This window comes from Seriola lalandi, unplaced genomic scaffold (genome assembly GCF_002814215.2).
Source record: "Seriola lalandi dorsalis isolate HSWRI2012SDOR001 ecotype SW California unplaced genomic scaffold, Sedor1 jcf7180002054281, whole genome shotgun sequence".
Classification (NCBI taxonomy): domain Eukaryota; kingdom Metazoa; phylum Chordata; class Actinopteri; order Carangiformes; family Carangidae; genus Seriola; species Seriola lalandi.
This window is the reverse complement of record NW_019524834.1, coordinates 474,861-500,086: the sequence shown is the minus strand read 5'-3', so window position 1 is coordinate 500,086 and position 25,226 is coordinate 474,861. Positions and strand designations below refer to the sequence as shown.

The 25,226-nt window shown below is 40.9% G+C and overlaps 1 protein-coding gene across 2 annotated transcripts in view; it reads right to left on the bottom strand.

Annotated features, from left to right (window-relative positions):
- Positions 1 to 25,226, bottom strand: part of dscamb (Down syndrome cell adhesion molecule b) — a 114,853-nt gene that overhangs the window by 35,615 nt on the left and 54,012 nt on the right. For both annotated transcript variants that reach the window (XM_087173783.1, XM_087173784.1), the window contains exons 4-9: positions 6,146 to 6,292; positions 5,192 to 5,470; positions 4,392 to 4,667; positions 3,291 to 3,587; positions 1,891 to 2,163; positions 47 to 325 (exon numbers count right to left, since the gene is read on the bottom strand). In XM_087173783.1, the coding sequence (XP_087029909.1) occupies positions 47 to 325; positions 1,891 to 2,163; positions 3,291 to 3,587; positions 4,392 to 4,667; positions 5,192 to 5,470; positions 6,146 to 6,292 (1,551 nt within the window). The remainder of the gene's footprint in view (positions 1 to 46; positions 326 to 1,890; positions 2,164 to 3,290; positions 3,588 to 4,391; positions 4,668 to 5,191; positions 5,471 to 6,145; positions 6,293 to 25,226) is intronic.

The window sequence follows — 25,226 nt, the reverse complement described above, 5'->3', positions numbered from 1 at the left end:
ACAAGGTGCCATCAGATGTACAGTCTGTTCCTTTTTGCTTTCTCACCTCTAACAATGAGCTGACTCTGGTGCTCCACGGCAGCAGCCTCGTTGCGGGCGATGCAGGTGTAGTTGCCGTTGTGGTCGGGTGTCAGGTTGGAGATTCGCAGTGAGCTGGTGAAGTCGATGTTGTCCACGGTCACACCCAGGCTGGCAGGGATTGGCCGTCCATCTTTCTGCCATGTGATGTCCAGTGGCCGGTCACCCGACATGACCACGCAGGGGATGAAGACACGCTGACCGATGGTAAAGCGCTGGAACTCAAATGGTTGGATGTAGGGAGGGACTGCAGAAAAAAGAGGAAAGAGAGAAAGAGAAATAAGGATTAAATGTGATTTCAGCCTTGAGTTTCAAAGCCCATCTTAATTCCATGGATTCAGTGGCAGGTACTGTGTCCTTTTTTCAGAATAATCCTACAATCTTCTAACTATCTTGCTTTAAAGAGGTCACTGAAGGAACATAAAAGACCTGAATAGCAAAGCATTCTGCAATAAGTCCCCATCATTCTACCACTGGAACATTTTGTCCTTTCAGAAAAAGAAGCTGCAAGCGCACACAGACACTGAAAAATAACTTTGAGAAAATAACTCATTCAGGCTGTTTGGGATAAGAAACCTAAGTGAAACAGAATGTTTTGTGTTTGTCAATCAATAATTGTCTATTAATCTACTAACCTACATACTTCCAGATCTGCGACCCTGGCTACTACTGCAATCAACCATTTTATCCAATGATCTAAAACCCTGATTGCAGCTATAGCTCTTACCCAGAAAACAAACAAGTGTTCAAAGTCAGTCTGGGTGTATAATATAATCACACAGTTCTACGATAAGATGTATTCAAATTGCCTGTGATCTAGTCTCTGGGAAATCTCCAGCCATCACACAAGTCATCTGTGTTTGAGTGTCCAGTGAGTTCAAATAACTGTGAAATAAGCAGCACTTTAGCAGCTTATTTAATTCACAACAAAGGGGAGATAATGGACTCCAGGGATCCCCAAAGACACTTCCGCATTTTAAGCATGAGCAGAGTAAATTAACAAATGCACTTGCTCACTATAGCACCACTGGGAAGTGTTGCTTTATATCATCACTCTCTCTTTTCGTTCTCACTCTCTCTCACCCTCCGCTTCCTTCCGCTCCATGGAAAGTGTAATATAGTGACAACAACCTAACATACTGTACAGAGGCAAGGAAATGGGGCATAATGGAGAAGCCCTTTTTAGTATTACCTATTACAGGTTGTAAGATCTCAGTGGAGATCAGTCACTCAGCTCTTTAATATCACTGATACAGTCTTCATAAGCTACACTGATGTACTGAGGAATATCAGGTAGATTAATTCAGTCTGGTGAGATCTATTTATATACTCGTCTATCTGTGTGTGTGTACTTATACATCTTTCTAATTATGGGTTTTTCCTGTGAGGCCGTGTTGAGATACACATGTAGGCAGGGGGCAGAAAAAAGGAGTGCATCAGAATGAGCTTTACATTTCCAAATTTAAACTTTCTGTCAAATTTTGCTTCATTAGCACAAAATATGGAACTTTGGCATGAAACCATTGAGAGTTTTCTTCACCACCATATATAATAACACAGGGACAAAATCGTCTTTGTGTGTATTAAAAGAACAGTTCAACATTTTGGGAAATATGTTCATTCAAGATCAATACGACACTCTCAGTTAACCTAGCTTAGCATAAAGACTGGAAACAGGGTGAAACAGCTAGCATGACTTTGTATAAAAGTAACAAGATCCAGTTAGTAACTAAGACATTATATCTAATTTGTTTTATCAATTAAAATGACAATTCGTTGTTTTATGACTCCACACAACTGAATGGGATTTACCTCTGACACGGACATGAACACTCTGAGAGTCCATCTTGTTTGGTTGGACCATCACCTTGCAGTTATACTCGCCAGCATCCACCTGCTGCACGTTGGTCAGCTTCAGTGTGCCGTTGTTCTCAAAGGCTCGCTGCCGGTGGTTGAATGGGAGCAGTGCAGAGTTTTTGTACCACTTTATGGAGTAGTAAGGGTAGCCAATCACACGGCAGTGAACAAAGGCATCCCGTCCGGCAATCGCTGTGATGTTTTTCATTGGACGAATGCTGGCGCGGCCTAAAAAGTGACAGGGAAAGAGAAAGGAACCTTATATATAGCAGATGCATGGATAGTGGCATGGACATCAAATTACAAGTGCGATTTGTGCAGTGAAGTTTTTGATGTGTGCTGCTATTTTAAATAAAACAATACATTTCAGACTCACGACTAAATTTCAGGTCAAAACGAGGTGAGGTCAGCTGCTTGTAAAACAGAGAAAATTCCTCTCCTCAACTTTACATATGATACTTGCCACCAAAATACTGCTGAAACTGCTGTTTAAAGCTTTTGGTGTTTGTTTTACTGCAAGATCTTCGGCTTAACTCTAAGTAGAGTAGAGATTAAAGTGTGCTATCCATCTGAAGGAAAACAGAATGTTTAAATAACACTGTTCTACTGATACTTATAACTCGGCTCTAGCTGCTCACCCACATAACAGTTTCACATTCTGTGTCTCATAAAATTGAAACAGGGTAATCGCTTTAACATCTGATCGTGAAGAGCTGAATTGGCTGCTTGAGTAAATATACTCAGACACAGACACACATGAACACACCCGCATACACACAAGCAAACCACAGATACATTTATTCATGCAACTAAAAGAAATATATTTTTCTTCTGGCTATTTACAAACCAGGCCATTTTGGAACCAAAGATCCAGATTTGCTTGTGTGCAGCAAGCCAGGATAATTCATTTGGCCTAAAAATACAGACATGTAGGAGAAGCACAGTAGTAATTTGGAGAGAAACGGACAAAGCTGCAAAATTATACAAGGAGAAGGGGAAAAAGAAAATAATACATGAAAAAGAACACAAAAATTGAGGCAAAATCTATAAGTGGAGAACAACCTCAAAAGAAATGTAAATGTGATTAAAGATTTAATACTAGAACTAAAAATGACTGAGCAGCGATAGTGGAGAAAAACAAAAGATGAAGAGAAAGTAACAATTATCAAAAGGACACACATAAAAGCAAAGAAACCAATAAAATCCTAAAAAAAAAAATCAGAGCCAAACAACAAAGAGCACTCATGTACTGCAAATGCCAGACATCCAGCTGGACAGAGAGACATAGACAGACACACTGAGAGACAGACAGGTATGTGTATTGTTGTTCTTGGAGGAGCTGATTTGACAAGCACCTCTTACGTTTATTCGAGCCTGGTGGTACACGACCCCGGCCGAGTTGCTGCACGTGCACCGGTACACCCCGCCGTCCTGCACCTGGGTGTGTGTCACATTGAGCTGGCTGACCACGTGGCCCTCGTGGGTCTCATAGTGGCCCAGGTGGTGATGGCTGTCTTTGATGACGGGGTCATCGTCCAACGACCAGGTGCACCTGGGAGGTGGCGTGCCCTTGACGTTGCAGACCAGGAAGACGGGCTCGTTTGGGTTCACCACCTTCTCGCTGAAGGAGGACAGGATTTTTGGAGTACCATCTGTGGGGGGGGCAAAGTGGAACAAGGTAGGGGATGGGACAATAAGACAGTATTTAAAACGTGACCACGTGTTAGTGATGATCACCAGCTTAAGGACCACTTCACAGATGGTTTACATAGCAGTCACAACACCCCTGTTTTTAATTACTCAACTTTTTCTGCACACCAGGGTTTGTGAGTGTTTGAGAGGTGATGTGCTGTTTGCTGTCAGCAGGAAACCTTTGTCATGAAAGCCCTTTTTGTGAGATAATGATTAAGTCTTAAGGCAGCAAAAGTGTTTTTTCAAGAATTCACCATTTTGTGCCTTTATGTTTCATTTTGTATGAGGACACTGTGTGCCAGAACCACTACACGTAGATTTCATTATAAAGAGTGATCCAGGAGCTTTCCTCCCAGACGCAGAGGCCGGTTGGCTTTTGAAATGTCTGTGTCTGCCTGCTGCTGCTCTCTGATAATCTAGGTCTGTTCCACATGATTATAGATTATCAATATCTTCTTTTTACAGCTCCCTGGCCACAGGAGACAGTTGCCTGAGCAACGGTGCCAAGGTAAGCTATTGCATTCAAGAGTGTGTGTGCATGTGTTTGTATGTGTTTGTGAAGTCTGGAATGATCATACTAACGGCGGACTAGAGCTGAGAGTCACAGCAGGATGCCATTAACACATAAACCCAGTATTGATCTTCAGGCCCCGAACCTGTCCCTGCTAACTTATTGATTATGCATAAGACAGCTACCACTGTGTGGCTTTTGGTCAGCATTTGTATGCTTGCTCCACCCTGCAAATGACATGCGCACATTTTACCTTCAAGGATGACTTGCACAAAGTCCTGTGCGGACATCTTGCCCTTCCTGGCGAAGCACTGGTAAGCTCCGCCATCACTCTTCGACATTCCCTCCATGATGAGGTTCTCCCGGTTGAGCCCAGTGAAACGAACGTTGTTCCCAGGGTAGATTATCTCTCCGTTGCGATACCATGACAGCTCGTACTCGTCCGAGCCACTCACGCTACAGGACAGAGACACCTTGCTCCCCACACTGCCTTTCACCTTCCGAGGGCTGACCACTGCTTTCAACGGCTCTAATGACACAAAAATACGAGAAATGTTGTGTTTTCAAATGTGCTTTAATGATTACTTGATTAGCTGGACTGAGAGGAAGATTGAAAGAAAAAGTTCAGGTTGGATGTGGTTAGCATGGCTACAATTTCTAAAAAAAACAAAATCTCTGGATTAGAGCTAGAACAGAAAATTGATCTGCAACAAAACCAATGACAATTGATTCATCAGTCTTCCCTGATGTCTCTTTAGCTTTTTTCACTAGTTTGGATAAACTCTAAATCTATATGTATGTGTTTTGTGGTTACTTGATGAACTTTGGTTGCCTCAGGAGATGCCTCTCAGCAAAATCCTTTGCCTCATTGATCATTGAACATCATAGTTAATGATAGTTATGAACTAGAGTTTGATGGACTGGACACTCTGACCATGGACATGAGGTCTTTAGTACCTCCATTTCTCATTTGCACCATCCCTTCACATCACCATGTGAACGACCAGTCTACAGATAATACAGAGGTTCCCCTCCTTTTAATAAAAGACTTACGTTTTACATACAGGCGCCCCATGACCTCAGCGTTGCCATAACTGTTCCACACTTCACAAACGTACGTCCCAGAGTCACTTGGCTGCGTGCTCTCTATCAGCAACCCTGTGATGGTCTGGCGGAAGCGGCTGTCTGGCTCCAGAGGGCTGTTGTCCTTCAGCCAGCGGTATTTGGGCGTTGGGTAGCCGGAAGCCTTACAGGGCAGCTCCACCCGATGATTAATCATCACCTCTCGGTGGTCAAAGCCATCCAAGATGCCTGGCTCAGCATTGGTGGGGTCTGTAAGGAGCAGAGAATTTAGTGTTAATTAGTGGCGAGTGTTGCCAGGCGCTTGATAGTATAATCCAATATTGATTCTTGAGGTCAAGATTCAGTTCTATAAACTATATATTTTCTTATGTGAGGCAGAGGAGAGAGAAACAGACTGTTCCTATAATTTGAGACAGGTTTTTATTGTTGCAAAGAAACTGGAGAGGGTACGACAAACTGATTCTTGTTTATCCCTCTGTCTGTCCATTATACTGTATATGAAGTTACTTTGGTTCATATAATGCAATACAATTATTGTTTTGTTACTGACTCGTCCAAAGAAGGACTGCAAGATTTGTAATCATCCCTACAAAGTATCCACCTTCAGGACAGTTGTCCAACTCACTGGGAACTACACTGAGCAGACAGTAGGTCTGGCTGTAACCCTAAATATGATCTTACTTTCATAATTCTTCACGTTTATGTTTGATATAAAGTTTGGTAGTAATGTTAATACTCAAAGACATTCTTCTTTCTTGTTCAGGTTTTAAAATATATGTAATGATGACCAAGGGCACTCCCTAAATATCCAATACAAAATGTTGTCCTTGTACCATTTGTCTCATCTGTTTCAGTATAAGTACTCTGTCAGTATGGGCCGAGACTTTGCAGTTTAACTGATTCCAGTTTGAATGCATTACTGACCTGACACTATGAGACGTGCACTGTTGCTCTGGCGAGTCTCGCCGGTGTAGCGGTGGCGTGTGGTGCAACGATAGTTATTCAGCCCATCCTCAGGCAGGACGTCCAGAATATACAAGGCTCCCGTGGATGTGATGAGATATCTTTGTCCTGAAGCAGATAAGAAGAGCACGTGGAAACACATGAAAGGCAGCAGTTGTGTGGTTGTTATGTATATATCAAAACAATTTTTACAGTATAAAGAATTTATTCACTGCGGCACAACTGAAAGATTTCTTTCTCCATCGGGTGCTGGTAAAGCTTGAGTCTCACAGCAAACAAAACCTTTATAAGTTATTCTTTATTTCTACATGAGACAACCGAGTTCACTGGAGTGAAATGAAAAAAAAAAAAAATTTCTCTCATATAAATAAACAATAATAACTAGGGATTTAGAGAAAAGTGAAGTTCTACTGCTGACTCACAAATAACTGAAGTAATGCTGTAAATTAGTGTGGTGAAATCTGTGTCACCCGAATAATGGAACACAAAATATATCCATAAATTTCAAAAATGCAAAAATTATGTTCATAAAATCAGATCTTTGACCTCTACCAGCTTGTATTGTCTTGTCTCTGATTTCTGCTGTTGCGGAAACCACACTGGCGCCAATGTCTGGTATAGAAAGCCAATCCCTCTTTGGCTGTCAGAGCCAGTTCTCTATGTACGGTAATATTATGTTAATTCTGCAGATCAAACCAGACTGAGTGGGGTTGTCAACATCCATAAGGAATGAAACCTTCCTCTCCGCCATCACATGAATGCCCACATTCCCATGGGAGCAGATTGATGTCAAAACTGATCGAAAAAGCAATTTACAGGAGATTGTCTTCACTGTGCAGTGGTGGGCATGCTAAGACAGAGGCAGCTAAGGAAGCTTTTAAGGCCTAAGGAGAAACAGCCCTGTAACAGCTACAGGTAATGTTGACAGGGTCGAGGGGAAAAAATGATGCACACTGACATCATGGGGTTAAGGAAAATACCATTGCACACATTAGAGGTGGGCGCATTAAAAAGTCTTCATCATCTTAGCATCTCTCCCTGCTAATTTTGTCATGCACAGTGTGTCTAAATACAAATATAAGGTGGAAAACATTTAGAGCAAAAACACTTAATATGTCATCATTTCACAGTGTAAATATTTTACTAGTTTTAAATGACCTGCTCGCTAAGCTAATAAAATATGTCATAAACAAGACGCCATGGATGTGACAATATAGTTTGTAAGGTGTCATGTTTCATTAGGGATTATTCCCTTGAAGAGGTTTCTATTTCTTCTTGTATGTGTGTGGGTGTGGGTGTGCGTGTGTGTGATTTGACTGACAGTAGCAGAGTGTAACATAATGTGTGTATTAATATGAAAACTTGGCACTATGAAATAACGATTATCAGGGAAACCTTTGTGGTTACTGTGTTAGATTATCAAGCTCGGGCAGTTCATGTCTGTGGAAGATGTTTTTCATACGGTACAAGAACGAATGGCAGAAAGCGGCTTGTTATGAAGGTCCAACAAAGATACTGTACATCTAACCACATCTGCATGAAGATTATTAAGAAGACGAGAAACCTACAGAGGCTCTAACGCTGGTACAGTCCTGGGTGACTCTGATTAAGGTTATGTTTTTTTACATTATTTTTTGACTGCTTAGATTAGCAAAAAAAAAAAAATCTCTCTGCATATTTGATTTTGATTGCAGCCCATGTCTGAAGGCAGTCATATCAGCGATTTATCCAAAAGTAGAACAAACTGGGGCTGTGTGGGAGCTGCTAAAGCAGATTAGCAGTGGGTAATTCATTTAAGTTGAACAAGGGGAGCTTTGGGGTTTCTTGTGATTTTTCTCTAAAAGAGTAAAACATGTACAATGTGACGTGTTTTTTAAAGTTATGATTAAAAAAAAAAAGGAAAAAAAAGTGGGTGGTCTGTCAGACAAAAGCAAAAATTCACCAAAATGGTTCTGAAGTGATAAATTCCACATATTTCTGTCTATTTTCAGTACACTGGCGCAGTTTTGATATCTACTGCTGGATGGCCTTCCAAATAGATATTTCAAGATCCTATGAAAAATGCATGGACAAGCAGGTACAGAGGTTTCTCTTTTCTATACGGGTTAACAAATTAGATGCCACCTCCCTTAGGTCACGTAACATCATCCCTTATAGGTCAGAGAGAAAAACAGCTATATGTCACACTATAACTGCAGGTTGCCTCCACACTTCCTGTTGTTGGGCTGCGATGCTGTGTTGAGTTACAGCGCTACAAGAGTGTCAAAAGTCTAAAGCTATTAGGTGTAAAAACCTAATAACCTAGATATAATGTTACACTAATGTTAACATCAAACCTCTGTATGTTTTAATATTCCACTTGAGACCAGTATCGATGAAAGCATGTCTAATATGCTTACATTGTGTATGCATTTTAGATGTTTATACATGCAAAGGAAAATCAACCTTGTGGGGTTAAGCAAATGGGGGGTATACAGAGAGAAAACAAAATTGCACAGCTATTGTAGGCATTGACCTAGATAGAACCGACAACAGATTCCACGGATTTGATGTCCTGAAGGGGTTTCACTGGTTTACATACAGGGCTGTTAGATGGGCAACCAGCAAGTGGAATCTATAAAGAGAGGGAGGGAGGGAGGGAGGGTGTGACTGAGTGTAGTGTGTGTGCGTGGGGATGCCGGCAGCCATGCATGCATGTCAGTATGCGAGACGATTGGTGGGAGGAAATCTTCTCAGAGGTTGAGGAGGCCAGATGAAAAAAAAATTAAAAAAATTAAAAAATGCTTTTGCTTTTTAACTCCATTTTCACAGAGAAGTTGATTTTTCATTTCATCTCATCTTTTGCATGGCTTTGCATTTCAGTATAATTCATAAATTCTTCCTCTATTGTAAATATTTACCTACTTTTTCCTGCTGATCATACGTGGCAGTGATCATTATCAAAAAAAGCAAGAAAAATACTGGAAATATTTGACCAATAAATACCACTATATGTAAAAAAGGTGAAAACCCTGGAGACTATATATTACCATGCTGCAGCAAAAACAAAATTCAGACATCTCCTCAGAAACTGTCCACTCCACACACACACACACACACACACACACACACACACACACACACACACACACACAGCCTCTTTCCCTTTTTTCTCTCCTCCCTTCTGGCTTCTCCATTTTGATTCTGTACTGGTCCTCTGAAATCTCACTGTGGAATCCATCTTGAGTGAGACAAAATGGTATTTCACTCCAGCCGCTGTGAGCTGCTGTAATTTTCTCTTCAAGCACCTCTATGCTCCTGCAATGCCTTTTAAGACGTCAGAGCTCAGTTATTGTGTTATGACAGAATGAAGTGCAGGCAGAGGGGACGCTACAGTAGGGAGGGGATTCAAAATGAGAGCTATTGTGTTGAATTGTATTGTATTGTATTTCTTCTTTTGCCAACCGCTCCCCTTTAATTCCTCCGCTTTGTCTTTAACTCACTCAGTACATCGGCATTTAGGAGTAATTCCTTTTCAAAAAAACAGTATGTCAAGTAAGAATTTATGCACAATGTCCTTTTAAACACTTCCTTCCATTCATTCACAGCCACAGCTACTGTAAAGTGAAAAAGTGCTCCACTCCACCAAACACACTTTATCTAATCATCCCCACTTTGCCAGAGACAGAATCTAATACGAACAGCAGGCTCTCACTCTCAGCAGGCTAAATAAGCCTCGACGTACAGATGAGCTAGTGTCACAGCATCCTCGCTGCCAACAGACGCTCCGAAGCACGATGTGATTTAAATGAGAGCCGAGCTGGTCACATCTTAGCTGACAATCTGCAACTCAGTATCTAGAATGAATTAGTGCTAAACTACCAATGTGTTTATCCCAATTGGTCATGCAAAATCTGTTTTTTTTTTTTTTGTTGTTCTTTTTTTGCATCTGAAGCTGCCCGAAAAAGAGAATTTTGTGCGTTAGAAATTATCTGCAGTTTTCACCAGAATCAATCTGAAAGATTGTTCAGACCATTGTTCAAAAAGCTTCAAACTACAGAAATTGAAAAACATGGTTATAACAACGTGGGATGTGATTAACCTATCAAACTGTTAATTTCTCTTAAATTTGCCCTGTGTACATTTCTAAAATTACTAAAATTATGTTCAGATTCAATGGTTTTCATCAAAATGCACTATTCTTAAGGTCTCAGAATGTTTGAAAAGTAGATTTTTGGATTGTTTGCATTCACGTTTGCTTCTTTACTGCCTTTGTTGCTGCATTGCTACATTTATGACCACATTGCCACCCAACTATTGTTAGTATAGTACCAATGGTCAAAAACTCCACTTCATACCTTTAATTTTCCTTAAATGAAATCAAAATGTGTCTACATGATAATCTCACATACATATTTGTCCGTGTAAAAAGTGCAATTCATCTTAGATAGATACCAATGCATTAGTGCAGATTGTGAATATGAAATTGATCCAAAACAATATAAAAGGCCCATTATCCAATACAAGATTATCTTACTATCACAAACGAATCACACTGATTAACAATATTACACAAGATATACTACACGATAGTATATGTGAGTTGGAACAGGTTAAAATGTTTAAAACAAAGACTAATCTCTTCTGTAAAGAGGGAGTCGGTGAATGAGTACTTATTGTTTAAAGAGGAAGGTGGGACTGGCTCTCAGTACACTGTGAGTCAGACAGTGAGGAGGGACCCACTTCTAGTCGGGTCAGCAGAGAGAGTGATGATAAATGGGCTTATGAATGTTCTACGTCTGTGTGGTAACTTCTCTGGCCCACTTTGACTCTCCGGAGTCAGTTCAGACATTAAATTGAAATTAAAAACAGATAGCTGTCTATCATGGGCTGTACAAAGTGCATCACCTATCCAATTATTTTACAGATTAAATATTACTTAAAATGGTCTTGGTGTGCTGTTAACATGGAAACAGAGCCTCTCTACATATTTTTTTCTTCATTAATTCAGCAGTGGTGGACCCTCACGGAGCGATACTACCATTTACAGTACAATCCTATACCACTACAAAAACATGAGAGAGGAAACACTGCAGTCACTGCTGTGGTGGTAATGTCGGAGGAGAGAATGTTGCATTCTCAAACTAATTTCTGCCTGTTCAGAGTCGGGGGTACGTTGCATCGCGAAACAGGGCACGGGGGGCCAGACATCAGATCACAGCTTTAATCTGAGTTGATTGAGGTCAGATTGCAGGACTGAACTCTCCAACGCAGAGCTCCTCAGGGCTGCACGGCTACATGCAGAGAAAATGAAATGAGTACTATGGCTCTTCTCCAGATCTAACCAAGAAATATCTATTGTTAATCTATCTGACTGTCTGTCTGTTTAGATTAGCATATACTTATGATCAACAGCAATACACAATCACACCGATGAAGAAGATACAGTATATCAAACAGTACTGAACCCCATGCCTGGTAGTGTACTGTAGGTGTCATGCTGTAACCACTGTGTTACTGCATATAGCAGACCACTAGGTGACTGCAGACACTGTGGCTCTCTACAGGATCCATTTAATTAACACAATGACTCTGAAATCAATAAAAGACATGCTAATGGTCAAACTACTGCAACACTCTTTAAATCAGTGCATACAACCTCCTCTGATGCCACAGCACAGTCGTGGAAAAGCAACATGATCCAAAAATGAAACCTGATTAAAAAAAAAAAAAAGAACTATATTATTGGTGAAATGAAAATACAGAGGAATTAATGTCAACCTTCAATGTCATATTTTGTCGTTACAGTTACTTTGCAATTATATGGCTCCTCTCTGTGCCAGAGTTCAAGTTATCAGTGGGTAATTTAGAGCACCTGTTAGGTAGGTTACTATGCATTTCGTGGCTGGAAGCAGAATTGTTACATATTGGTTTTGTAGATGTTGCTGATGACATGTGAGACATAACATGTATTAAGTTTAATTAAGTTTAAGAGATGTTGGCATATTTTGTTACCATTGGACAGAACCAGGTTAGCTGTTTCCCCCTGTTTCAAGTCTGTGTGCTAAGCTAAGCTAACCGGCTGCTTGTTGTAGCCTTGCATTACATCAGTGGTCCCCAAACTAAGGCCCGCGGGCCGGATACGGCCCGCCCCCACATTTGGCCCGGCCCCCTGAACTATTATTATTTATTTCATTAATAGTGTTATTATTTATTTCCTGACTTTTTTTCTGTGAAGAACCCGGAAAGGGTTATTTGGTTATGTGTGGCTTTCTGGAAAACAATAAATTTTTACGTTTAGGCACCCCTGCGATTGTCACACTTTTTCTGTTACAAACTGAACCCGGCCCCCCATCAGAGAAGGGAAAAGTTATGTGGCCCTCACAGGAAAAAGTTTGGGGACCCCTGCATTACATGGACAGACAGACGATCTTCACATCTCATTATCTGCCAGAAATCGAAAAGCATATTTCCCTGAATGTTGAAATATTCCTTTTAGTTCGTTAAATATTCCTTTTAATTCCTTAGAGTTGGACACAGACAAAGCTTATTGTGGACAATGATGTTTACATTTCTGTGTCTCACTTGTCTCATTACACCAGTGAAGTGTATAATGATGAGCTACAACTCCTGGTCAGAGGTGGAAGTACTTGGTAAGAGATTTTTGTCAAGCAGTGCACCAAGTTTTTCTTTGTTCTCGCACCTCTTTGTTTGCGTGCTTTGGATATTCATCATTGTTGTTAAGAAGGCAGTTTGTCATGTCTAAAATTGTTGTGGAATCATAATCATGAAAAATGTGTGCAGTGGGTTTGTCCTGAGGTATCACATAGCTTATGAGTTAGCAGTTAAAACATAAAGTTTATTTTATACGGCCATCGTCTGGCCAATGAACGCTTTATTGTACTGTGGACTGACCACTCAAAAAAAAAACTAAAAACACCTTCAAATTGTTTTGTGACAGAAAAGAAAAAACAATATGGGGATGACTATTACTAAACCAAATGAAAATGTAGATTAGCTTGAAATACTTAAGCTAATACTATTAAAATCAGGACAAATCCAAAAGCCTTCAGCACCTGTAAAAGTCACCTATAAAAATCTCTTTCTCTCAATGCACCTGCTGTGTGAATAGATTTTAGAAATACTCAGTAAATGACAGAGCTGCCATTGAAGCCTCAGTGAAGAAGGCATCCTTGGTTCAGTGAAAGTTTTGGCATCAGAGATGGAATGCTAAGAGACTCTCTGTCTCTTATTCAGCCTCAAAAACCTCTGTGTTCCTGTTTGGCTCATTCTACTTCCTCTCCTGCTTCTTCTCTCTCTCTACTGCTTGGTCTCCCTCTTTCTCCCCATCTCTGTCTCTCCCTCTGTGTCCTGAATGCTAAAACAGTGTTTGGCTGTGTCAGAACACTGCAATGAAATCCTGCAGTCTCAAACGCCCACATCCAGTAAACACCTACCTTTACCTAGGTGTTGACCCCAAAGCTATACATTTAGTTGCATACTATAAAATCCTTCTAGATATTTAAATTATTGCTAGTCATATAATAGATCAACTCCGGGAAAGCAGAAAAAAAAAACAACTAAATTAATCTTACAGCAATAAAAAATAGTTCTACAAGTTTGCTATGACATTAGAAATGTCTAAAAGTGGAAGATAAAAGGAAGTATGACATCAAATTGTCCACAATAAATTGCATCAATATGCAGGTATACTGTTAACTAATGATAAAGGGCTTCTTGTATGTAACGATATGCTGAGGCTTTTAGATTCTGGGATAGATATGTTATACTGTATGTGATTTTTCACTGTATCTTTAAAACACGCCTTTGTGTCATATGAGTATTCAAATCCCCAAATCTTCCCATTCAGTTATCTAATGTCTAAGAATGACTGGAGCATCAACAACAAGTGTGAATTTAAGTACAGTCATGTGTATTGTCATTGCTTTGCACCACTCCCTGGTGTTACAGCTACAACAAAACACCAATTGAGGCCATGAACCACTCACATTTGATCTGTTAAAATAACACTTAAATGCCATCCAGTTATTTCTTAAAAAAAAAAAAAAAAAAAGAAAGTATTTCTGAACAAGACACAGTTACAAAAAAGGCAGACGGAGTGAAATGCAGTGACTGGTAGTGTTATACCACCATTGTTTTAAATTAAAAATGTGTTTTCATTCACCATAAATAATTGATGCATTGTAATCCATGCAAAAAATGTCCAACTGCCATGAGATGAACAATTCATATTTAATAAACAACTGAACAAGTGAAAGATGTCATCTTAATAAGTCATGGGAACCCCACTATCTCGGAGCATTTGCTCTCTCTGGTCAGATTGCTACACTGCTGGAGATTCAGTAGACACAGAAGCATGTTATCATGCAAAATAAACATAGATTTACAGTAATAAATTCTGTGGTGCTTCAAAAAAAATATTTGATTAGTGGTTACATTTTCCTAGTTATTTCAATTAGAAGTTGAATTGATATATTTAGGGATGTTGAAAAACTGGCTTAGTCTTTATGAAAATTGTTAGTACATAAATACACTTTGAGGTGTAACAAATTGGATATTATTGCTAGAACTGTGTCATAATGTGGGACATTTCTGGAGCATTTTAAATATAGTTTTGTAAATACTGTCACACATCACTGAACACTGAAATTTATGACAGGAGTGTAAAATGAGGAATTATACTTATAGATGATAGCCCTGCAATGCATGTTGCCAATAACAACACTAGACTGTACATGGAGTCCACAGCCACAGGCTACATAGAGGTTTTCTATTGTTTCAGGGATATGAAACAAGAGTATGCTACAACGATGGAGCTAAAGGAAAAGCAGCACTGCACCTGTGTGAATAGAAGGTTTATGTCACAACGGGAGAGCAGCCTCCTACAAGGGCGCATGGAGAGAGGATTAATTTTACATTAATGTATAGTAGCTTGCTGAGCTTGGCTGCAGGCATGCACTCGCACACACACATCACAAAAACTGCTGAAAAGGAGAGTCAGGTCTCCAAGGTTAAAGAGTCTGGGGGTTGTTGATGTCTTTGATGAGGTTAGCAATCCAGTAATCTCTGCTGAAGCCCAGAGCCATTAAACAGCATGTTGCTAAGCAGGTCTGTGCATTAAAGAACATCAGGACAGCAGCATCATAACAACAACACAAGTTTAAGGCAGTTTTTCAGTCAGGGAGCAGGATAGACATGATGTTATCAGAGACAATAACCAAAGATCAAAACCAGGGAACTTTAGAGATGTTTTAAAGTTCAATGTAAAACAGCCAATATGTTTGACCTGCTTCCACATGTGTTTTTTTTCTCAAAAAACATGGTAAGAGTTGAGCAATCAACAGTGTGGCAGATGTGGTTGTTGAATAAATTTTACATGCACAATGGCGATGGAGATTTCATTTATTATTGATGATAATCCAGGGTTATGTACCATCCGACCAGTTGAGTGAGAAAGCAAGACAGAAAGAAAATCACGGATAGACAAACTCAGCAGGCACCAAGGTACAATAGCAAGTAGGTAGGCACATATAACACCATGCCAACTCCCACAGCTTCAGACACTGGTGAACTATTCCATGTGCTGCACAACCAGGTTGTCTTGTGTCCTGGTGGTTACATAAAATTACACAAATGTGTGTGTTTTGCTCCAATTTAAAGCCATCACTGACTTATCTTTTGTGGGACTGGAATTCCTGAAGGTCTTAGTTCATTTGTTGCTATATGTCAAAATCACAAGCTACTTATGGATGCTCATAAAAAGAAAGATTTAGATGATGAGCCAAGGATACTGTGAAATGGATGTCAGAAACAGTTCTCCAATTATAATTTCAAGTGAAACAGGCATGTTACAGTCACCTGTGTCCAAGTTGGCCCACTACCATCACTCTACTTATGTTGCTGAAAAACGCTTATGTGTCTATCTGACTGTTGAAAATAAAAGTCTAAAGCCAGGTGGAGATCCCAGCTCATGTTAAACCAACCATTATCCTCCTGCATCTGTGCTTTGTCCCTATCATTTTACAATGCAGATGTTTCCACAGCCAAATGGCCAGTAAACTACTCATTTACTTAGTGTTACTACATTACAGTATACTGTAATTTAAAAAAGCATCTCTCTTACCCACAGCAGGGGAAACTGTTATCAACTGTTGCACTCTGTGTATGACTCTATGTCTGGAAAATAATACTCACAGATGGATAGTAAAATGAGTAATTAAATCTAGCCTTCTATTTCCACCATGCTGGAGAGAGGATGTTGGCTTTGGGCTGCTCGGTTGCGTGTGCGTGCGTGTGCGTGTGTGTGCGTGTGTGTGTGTGCAACATGTGTAGCAGTCTGCCATCATAACCTAATTATTGCAGCAGCTTAACAACAGCAATTAGCACATTTCCATCAGACGACACTAATTTGTGAATTCCATTCCAGCACCATTCAGGACCAACACACTGAGAAAGAGAGAGAGACTTAATTCACTGTTGAGCTACTGGCAATGCTAAATCCATATCTATAGAGCTGTGAAAATTGCTTATGGTAATTGCAGTTATTGTAAAACTAGGCTGAAGCTTTAATGAAATTTCAAATTTTAATCATTTGTTTTTTGTATAGTCCACATTTACTGACTTCTCCCCCAGGGGGCCCTATGTTTCCCCATCTGACTTCCCAATAAACCGCCTCTCCCCAACAGCTCCCTAAGATAAATGAAATTCTTTCATCAAACAATGATTTTCCCTCACTCTGGGGGGGGGGGGGGGGGGGGGTCCTACTTTGGCACTATTTCTATCCTTAATTGTAAAGCTTTCTAGTGTTACATATTCTGATCGTAGATCTGACCAAGAAATGACCAAGATTATTTATAATCAATTAACAACAAATTTACAAATGTCCAAGTCAGAATGCAAGCAAATACATAGAACAGCAACTGGAACCTATCAAAAACAAGCTGTAAAAAATTATTACCTTTTAAAATTTTATGGCTTTTATTTACTTATATTAATAACTTTGTCTTTCTGCTGTTTGGTGCTGAACAACGATCATACAGTGCCTGCTGGAGCTGAAAACAACGAACTGTCAGAGTGAACAAAAACAGCAAAGTTGTGGGATGGAAAAACATAACAATGAGCTGAAAGACACTAAAACTTCTGTGGAGTGGAGGGGAACTGCAATCCACCAATATTCTCTGCAGATTCATCACTACCAGCAACCCCTTTGACCGTCTGATAAAATCTTCGGCACAGACAACATTTGCCATTTCGTAATTAATAACTGCAATTTAGTGCGGATACATCTCCATTCATCACCTCTACTTCCAGTTGTAGTTTTTGGTTAAAGAAAGTTAGAATTTTCCTCCATAATCCTGCATCACTGCTGCAGGATATAGCATCAGTGTGTCAGTCAAAAAATGTTAAGGTGGACGACTCCAGCAGTCTTTGTACATATAACTGCCTCAGAATAACATTCTCCCTCCCTTTTTCCTCATCCCCCTCATTTCCCCATCTCCCTGCCTCCCTCCACCCTGTACCCCCCCTCCCTTACTTCCTACGCAGAGATGCATGTTGAGTGATAGGCCTGTGGATGAGTCTGGACAGTGCGTCTGAGGCCCTGGTTTTTAATAGGGTTCTGTTCCCAGTAATTATGCTGACACAATTTGATCAGCGCGGGGCTAAGTATCTTCATCTGAGGGAGATCGGGGGGAATTAACGCTGATGTAATAAGTACAATTTGTCACTATTAAGACGGAGGTGTTGACAGGCGCTGGTGTTGTCAGGGCAACTGATGGCGCTCCCTTGCTACAGTATGTATTCTACTGCATCCGGCGAGCAGAGCTGTCAGGCCCCCTCAATAATCAATTCCTTGGGTTGCTCTGCACAGGCAAAAGCACACTATACTATGACATACTGATATACACACACACACACACACACACAAATCTAATAAAGACAGACTGCACCTAGATATGCTGCAGTGTTGCACACTGACATGCAAGCACAAACTATAAACACTCAAGGCAAATCCAGTTGATACAAAAAAACTTACACAAACAAGCACATGAGCAACAAACCACAATGAGAAAGGGGTTTTGTCCAGCAGCTATTGTACATTAGTGTCATGACTGAGAACTGCTGCCAACTGAGATGTGAACTAGTGGACACTCACAAACCTCAGTCTGAAGCACTCAGTGTCATTACATAAACTCTGCGAGGGTGCAGGGTAACAAGGGGTGAAAAAAATGCACTAATGAGACAGGACTTCAGGCCTCACTCGTTGCTGAGGAGACAACTAATGCCAAGATCTTGACCCTATAATCCATCTCTCTAAGCATTTTTCTGAAAGATATCCACATTAGCGATTTATACAAGATGTAGCTGTGCAGAGTAAGCCACCCTGCCTCAGGGAGATCTAAGCGTCTGACCACAATTATATTTTCAGTGTACTAATGTTTGATATACAGTAAGCATTTAAAGACTGTATGAAAACCTAAGCTGTGTGCTTCACAGTGAAGTGGTCATATTTTTCTCTGAGTTGGATGAGAGCCATTGTTTCTCTGTCCTTGTTGATTTAGGCCTATTACAATGTGTACATGTGCAATGTCATCTAACTAGAAGTTCAGTCCTAGTTGATCTGGTGACACCTCTGGTCACTGTAGCCAACAGCGAGTGTGTTTAATACTATAGGACCCCGAGTTCTGTCTGAAACGACACATGTATCGAGCACTGGGGGTAGCAGACGCACTTTGAGTAGTTAGCCAAATGCAAATGTAGCCGGTAGCCACAAATGCAACTGAAGAAGAGCAGCTCTCATAATGTGTTTAGAGTGCAGCCAGAGAAGAGAGACTTTTAATCGCATCAAGATATGTTTATTTATTCAAGTTACATTAATAGGGAAAACTAAATGAGACAGTCAACAATGAACTGATAATTGAATGTTATCTTCTATATCGTGAATCCTGAATTGGAAATGCAGACACCACCAGTAACATGAACTATTGTCATAAATAGTATCGAAAATGGAGTCTTAAGTCGTTAATGCTGTTGGTAACATTTGTGTATTTCCTATGATTGTCTGCAGTGAAGAATTATGACCTAGATGTATAAATAAATGAATGAATATCTTAGCCTAACACTTACAGTATTTTACTCATATTGGACAGTTGTTAGATATACACCATGCTTTTTCATCATTAGTATTCCCTCCTTGTAAAGTGTTGAGGCCTCTCTGCTCCAGACTTCACAAAAACATGTCCGTTAAGCCCACCTGTCTGCAAGAAGGGATTCAGTGTGCAGACATCTTGGTCTTTACAGATACACCCACACACACACACACACACACACATCGTCATACCCAGAGAGTCTGCCCCAAGCTACAGCAACACCACAATACCATCGATCTATTCACACACTCTGCTCAGATATCTCCTGTATCAAGCTGTGGGTCAATCGCCCGCAACACACAACACAATCTCTGACGCAATCTTCCATTATTTTTAAATCCACGTCAACAAAACACAGTACTGGAAAATAGCTTGAGTCTTCAGTGAGTAAGATGCTGTCCTGTGTCAGAGCTGTGGCATAATAGCTCGTGTGGATAAATTATGTATCCAAGTCACTGGTCATCACCAAGACAAACCAACACAGTCACATCTAAAGAACTGTCTGTAATGCAGTCTCTGTAACACAAGGAAGAGGTAAACAAAATAAAATTTTCAAGTTGTGGTGGGTTTACCCTCCTCTACATCTTTGCCCATGTGCCATAAAGTACAATAGAGAACGGATATAAATCCATCTATTGATTGTTTCACTGAGAAAAGACATGCTACCAAAAGTATTGACAGCATTTGTCATAAATTAAGCTGAGATTGGAGAACATAGTGTTATTGATGTCTGCCCTTTTAAAAGCCTTTGGAAAAGGTCAGCATATAAGCAATCACAGCAAACTAGCTGCAGTTCAAAACTGTGCTACAATCATTATATTATCTATTATTATATTATAATATACTGTATATTATAATATTTTCTAAACAGAAGTTGCATAGGCTAGTATGCAGTCTTATCAAAGTGAATGATACCACTCTGTGATGCCAATTATATTTCTAAATCATTATTGCTGAATGCAATAAAAAGATACAAAATGCCAAACATCTTTGCATCAATACTATTTCCTCTCCTGACTTTCCTGAGTAATCACAAGATGGAACAAGACGAATGATCCTGTAAAGAATCTGGGCAAAATCTCGTCCACATTACATGGCAACTTCAAATAACCCAAATAACTGCATGTCAGACTTCTGACATATATGGCCTCCAGCAAAATTATCGTGTCTATGCTTTGATATTAAGCAACAGCAGCAATGGTAAAATCCAGCTGTGCAGCCCTGTTGTTCTTTATGGGAAATTGCTCAATGAAGCACGTAAAAGGGTCAGAAACTTACTCAGGATTACACACTTGCCTCAGGCCCTCATTTACCTGAGAAAGCAGGTCACAGGGATGTTAGGGGTAGGGAAACATACAGGGAGTGATTATTAGTTTGTTTGTATGCAGGATTTAATACAAGTGTTTGCAGGCGGAGGGAGACAAGGAAGAAAGAGAGAAAGACCAAGTGAGAAAATGTGCAGAAAGGAAGACAAGGGCAGAAGTAGTGCTGCAGGAAACAGATGACATGCAATGTTCAGGATTTCACACCAGCAACACAACCTATAGCCTGAGGGATGTTAGGGTACTATGAGCATGATGCAGTCTGTACATCTTACACAGATACTGTATACACACTACACGCATGGAAGATGGAGCTAAGCAGCAGTTTTGTATCTCTAGCTATTGTCTAGCCTTCCTCACTGGATATGCTTCAAAACACTACAATGTTAATAAACAAAAGCATTTCTTGAACCTTTTACTTACTAGTTGATGTAAATCAGAGGGTGCACAGTACAAAAACTGAGCATAGTCCACTGCAGAAATATTAGAAAACAACCTGGTAAAACTTGCTATAGGTTCATACTGCACAATGTTAGATCAAGTCCACATGAATTTCTTTCTTTCTTCACAGGGACTGGACCTTCCCTCTCTCATAGTCTGTGATGTCTTATAAGACTGTTTAAGAACCTACAGATGACACCATCAGTAGTAGTATGTGACAACGAAATTGCATTTGAATCTACATTTAAATTTTTTATTTCACTGATAGCCGAGCTACATTTGCTAATTATGTCAGCTCTTCAGAAATGTAGATTTCATTAAAGGTCCATCCATAATAACTGTGTACTTTGAAATGTGGTAAAAGTATCTTGGTTAGCTTTGTCATCCAACCCTTATAATAACATAAAGGAATTCCTTCACTTCTAATATCATATCCTCCTTTACCACATCTCCTAGTCCTGCCCCATTCTCTTCTCCCTAGATTTTCAGGTTTGAAATATTGATGCAGTTTCTTTGTATACTTCAATAGACTTCATGGTGTCCATTTTGTTCACCAAACACGCTCAAACGCTCTGCCACTGCAATAATGGAGGGCTGTCTCTCTGCTCTCAGGCAGGCTCAAGTTTCCGTGAAAAGATGCAAATCGAAAAGGAGGAAAACAAAAACTTGTGAGATGCTGGAAGATCAAGCTCATGTGTATGTCTGTAGTGGAGAGGCAATCACCCCAGATACCCCCACTATACCCTTCTAGAGTAAACCTCAGGGTCTCACACACACACACACACACACATTATATGAACACGTACAACTAATGCTGCTTTTGTATGTCTGCCCTTTTTCCTTCAAGACCATTCACAATGATAATTAATGTTGCCCCGCTGCTCTGAAATATCCTTGATGAGGCCCTGCATTCCTCTGTGAAGGAGAAAAAAAGTCACTAAAGATTCCTGTCATGTCACGTTGTCATCTGAGGGTGACATAAAAGCCTGTGACGTCTGACATTAACCAAAGGTCGCATGTAGACTCTTTCCACAGCCGCCATGACTCTGAGCCTCAAAGCGATACACACCATCATCCAATAACACAGGCGGACGAGGAGGGTGAGGGTAGCCGAACAGGAAGTGATACACTCTGAGCCATGTGGATCTGTTTCTCGATTGGACAGTGTTGTGACATAATCGCCTCTGGCGGCTCAAATCTGGATCTGGATGCTGAGGGCTCATGATGATGAAAAATGTTCAGTTGTTTTATTTGACAAGGAGCTTGTTAGCATCAGAAAAACACACTCATTTGGGAACGTGACGAGGGAGCGATGGTGTAAACCGGTGACGATAGAGAGTGACGGCATGGACAGGAACTGTGCTATCTGGCTATGGGATCTGATAGGGCATCTGTTATTTTGGAGCTTCTCGTCTGTGACACACACACACACACACACACACACACACACACACACACACACACACACACACACACACACACAAACAGAGGCACGCACACATTTGCTTGATATGCTGTGATGTACAATTTTCAGGCGTCGTCTTGGCAGGCTTTTTCTATGTGTGTGTTTGTGTGTGTGTGAGTGTGCATGCTTAGAGCTCAGTCAGCACTTCCACAGTATGCTGTCCAGCTGATGTCAGGAGGGCAAGAGCTACTGTACCAACCGGCCAGGCAACCCCCATCCATGCAGCCCTGTGAAAGCTTTGGATCTATGGATCCATATGGGCTATTTCTTTCTGCTCTCTGTCTTGTCTCCTTTTTTTTGATATCAGTGCACATTATTTTCTTCTGTCTCTTTCTCTCTGTCTCCTAAATCTCTTATATCCCCCTCCTCTTTCATCACCTACCTCTCTTTGTCCTTTACTCTATTATTTTCTTATATACTTGTCATTCTTTCTGTGCCTTCCTCTCAGGCCTCTTGTGATTCTCTACCTACTTCTTCCCCTTTCCCTCTGTCTCTCTGCATCTGTCTCCATCGCTCGCTCCTGTCTCTCTGTGTGCATCCCTTCCTCCCTCCTTCCTCTCCTTCTCAAAGCGAACACTGCCTCTCCTTGTCCACAGTCAAAGACTCTCCTCTGTCCTCTATCCACCGTTTTGGAGAGTCACTGCAGGCCTGCCGCTCAGTATGCACAGTGGCCACGTGGCCCGACAATGGCTCATTTCAACCTCAATTTCCCCCGAAATGAATGGGAGCCCACCCCGGTGCACGCGGCATGCCTTTTAATTGGCCCAAGTTAGATTCAAACCATTAAACCACTGATGTCGACACATCTCCGCCGCGCCCATTGGCCTCTCCCCCACCACCACACCACCCCACCCTTATTCAGACACACACACACACACACACACACACACACACCCTCTTTCCCTCTCTGGCTGCCAGAACATAAACGTCTTATCTCTCGGCCCCAACCGAGCACAGACGCCATGAATATTCAGCAGCTTCCATCTCCGTTTCGGCAGACAACAGTAGGCGCGTGCATGCAATTGCTTGCACACACACACACACACACACACACACACACACACACACACACACACACACACACACACACACACACAAACACACATGCAGAGGAAAACACGCAAACACACACACACATACATACGTACACACAGACAGGGCCTTTCTCCTGCACCCACTGTTTTAAAACGGGCATTGTTTACGCTTTGCTGAGTTTAGCTCGTTTGTCTCTTTCCCCTCATTTGCTACAGTATGAGCAGAGTATATCTGAGAGATATTGATTAAAAGCCAAGGCAGAACCACCAGTGCAGTTCTCACAATGTGCAGATATTAGCCCATTCTGTGGACACCAAATCAACATTTTTCTTTTTATAATATCAATAAGACTTACCTGTATCCAGGAGAGGAAAGCATGAAACAGAAAGAGAGAGAGAGAGAGAAAGGTTTACATTTGTGCTCTGCAGTGTCAGAACACAACATGACCACGTAGAGCGTGTACTGTTTCTATGCTGGGTATAAAGGCATATTGATCATGTAATTTTCTGCTGAAAAACCTCATTATCATGTGCTCACCATCTATCAACACTGATGAAACTAAATGCAAAGGATGCAACCTTTGACACAGAGATCAACTGATCAAAAATCAGATTAACATAATTTGTTTCTTTCTTACTGCATCTGAAAACAAATATCATGAATAAATATTACAGGCTTAACCGAGACAAAAGGGTTAACAAAGACAAGTCCATTTAAGAAGAAAGGCCAGCCACAAATGTGTTTGAGGAATATTATCTGCTACTATCAGTCAGTCATTAAATAAAGACCAGATTAATCAGTGAGTGCCCGTGGCATCGGCTACAAAACCTCTAATCAGAGGCGAGGCTGGGAACCAGGTGTGTTTCATCTCTCTGTAACACAGCCTGAGCCCAGCCAAGAAGCCCAGCCCCGGCTCTACCCCAACACCCCCTTTGAAATATTTCACTCCAAATTCACAATAGCCCAATCCCCCAGTGGATGTTGTCAAAGATGAAAGAGGCAGCATGCACTGTTGCTCTGTCCGCACTGCTCTCTCTTTCTCTCGCTGCTCGTTCTCTCTGGAATAGAGGGAAAAAAGAAAGTGAATACTCAAGCAGCTCCTGCACTCTTCAACCATTTTACACTACCTGCTTTGATCTCCTTACAGCATGCCGCCGTCATAGTAACGAATCAAAATCTCAGTGTCTTTGTATTAGAAGCTCTTCTCCCTCTTTTACCTTAGTTTGACTCGCATGCATTTATTTGCTTGTCTAAACCATCCCTCCTCACTGTCTTTCTCCCTCTGTGTCTCTCTACCTCTCTCACCCTCCAGTTGCTAGGAGGGTTTTCCTCCTCGTTTAGCTCGTTAGTGTGTGGCGGTAGCCAGCAGGATCAATTACGGGGGAATGTGAGCTTGCGTCTCGATATCATTATCCAGCAAAAACTATATTAGTTCACTCTGAGGGGAACACATGGGCAGAAGACAGTCTGATTATTATACCAGCCTGCCAGCCAGCCAGCTACTGTTCCTGTTCTCTGGCAGCATCTGCTACTGATCTCTAGCCGGTACTGGTCTTGCACACTCCTCTATTATGTTCTGAGCTAGAGAGGATATCATGTTCACTTTGATCAGAATAAAAATCACTTTAACT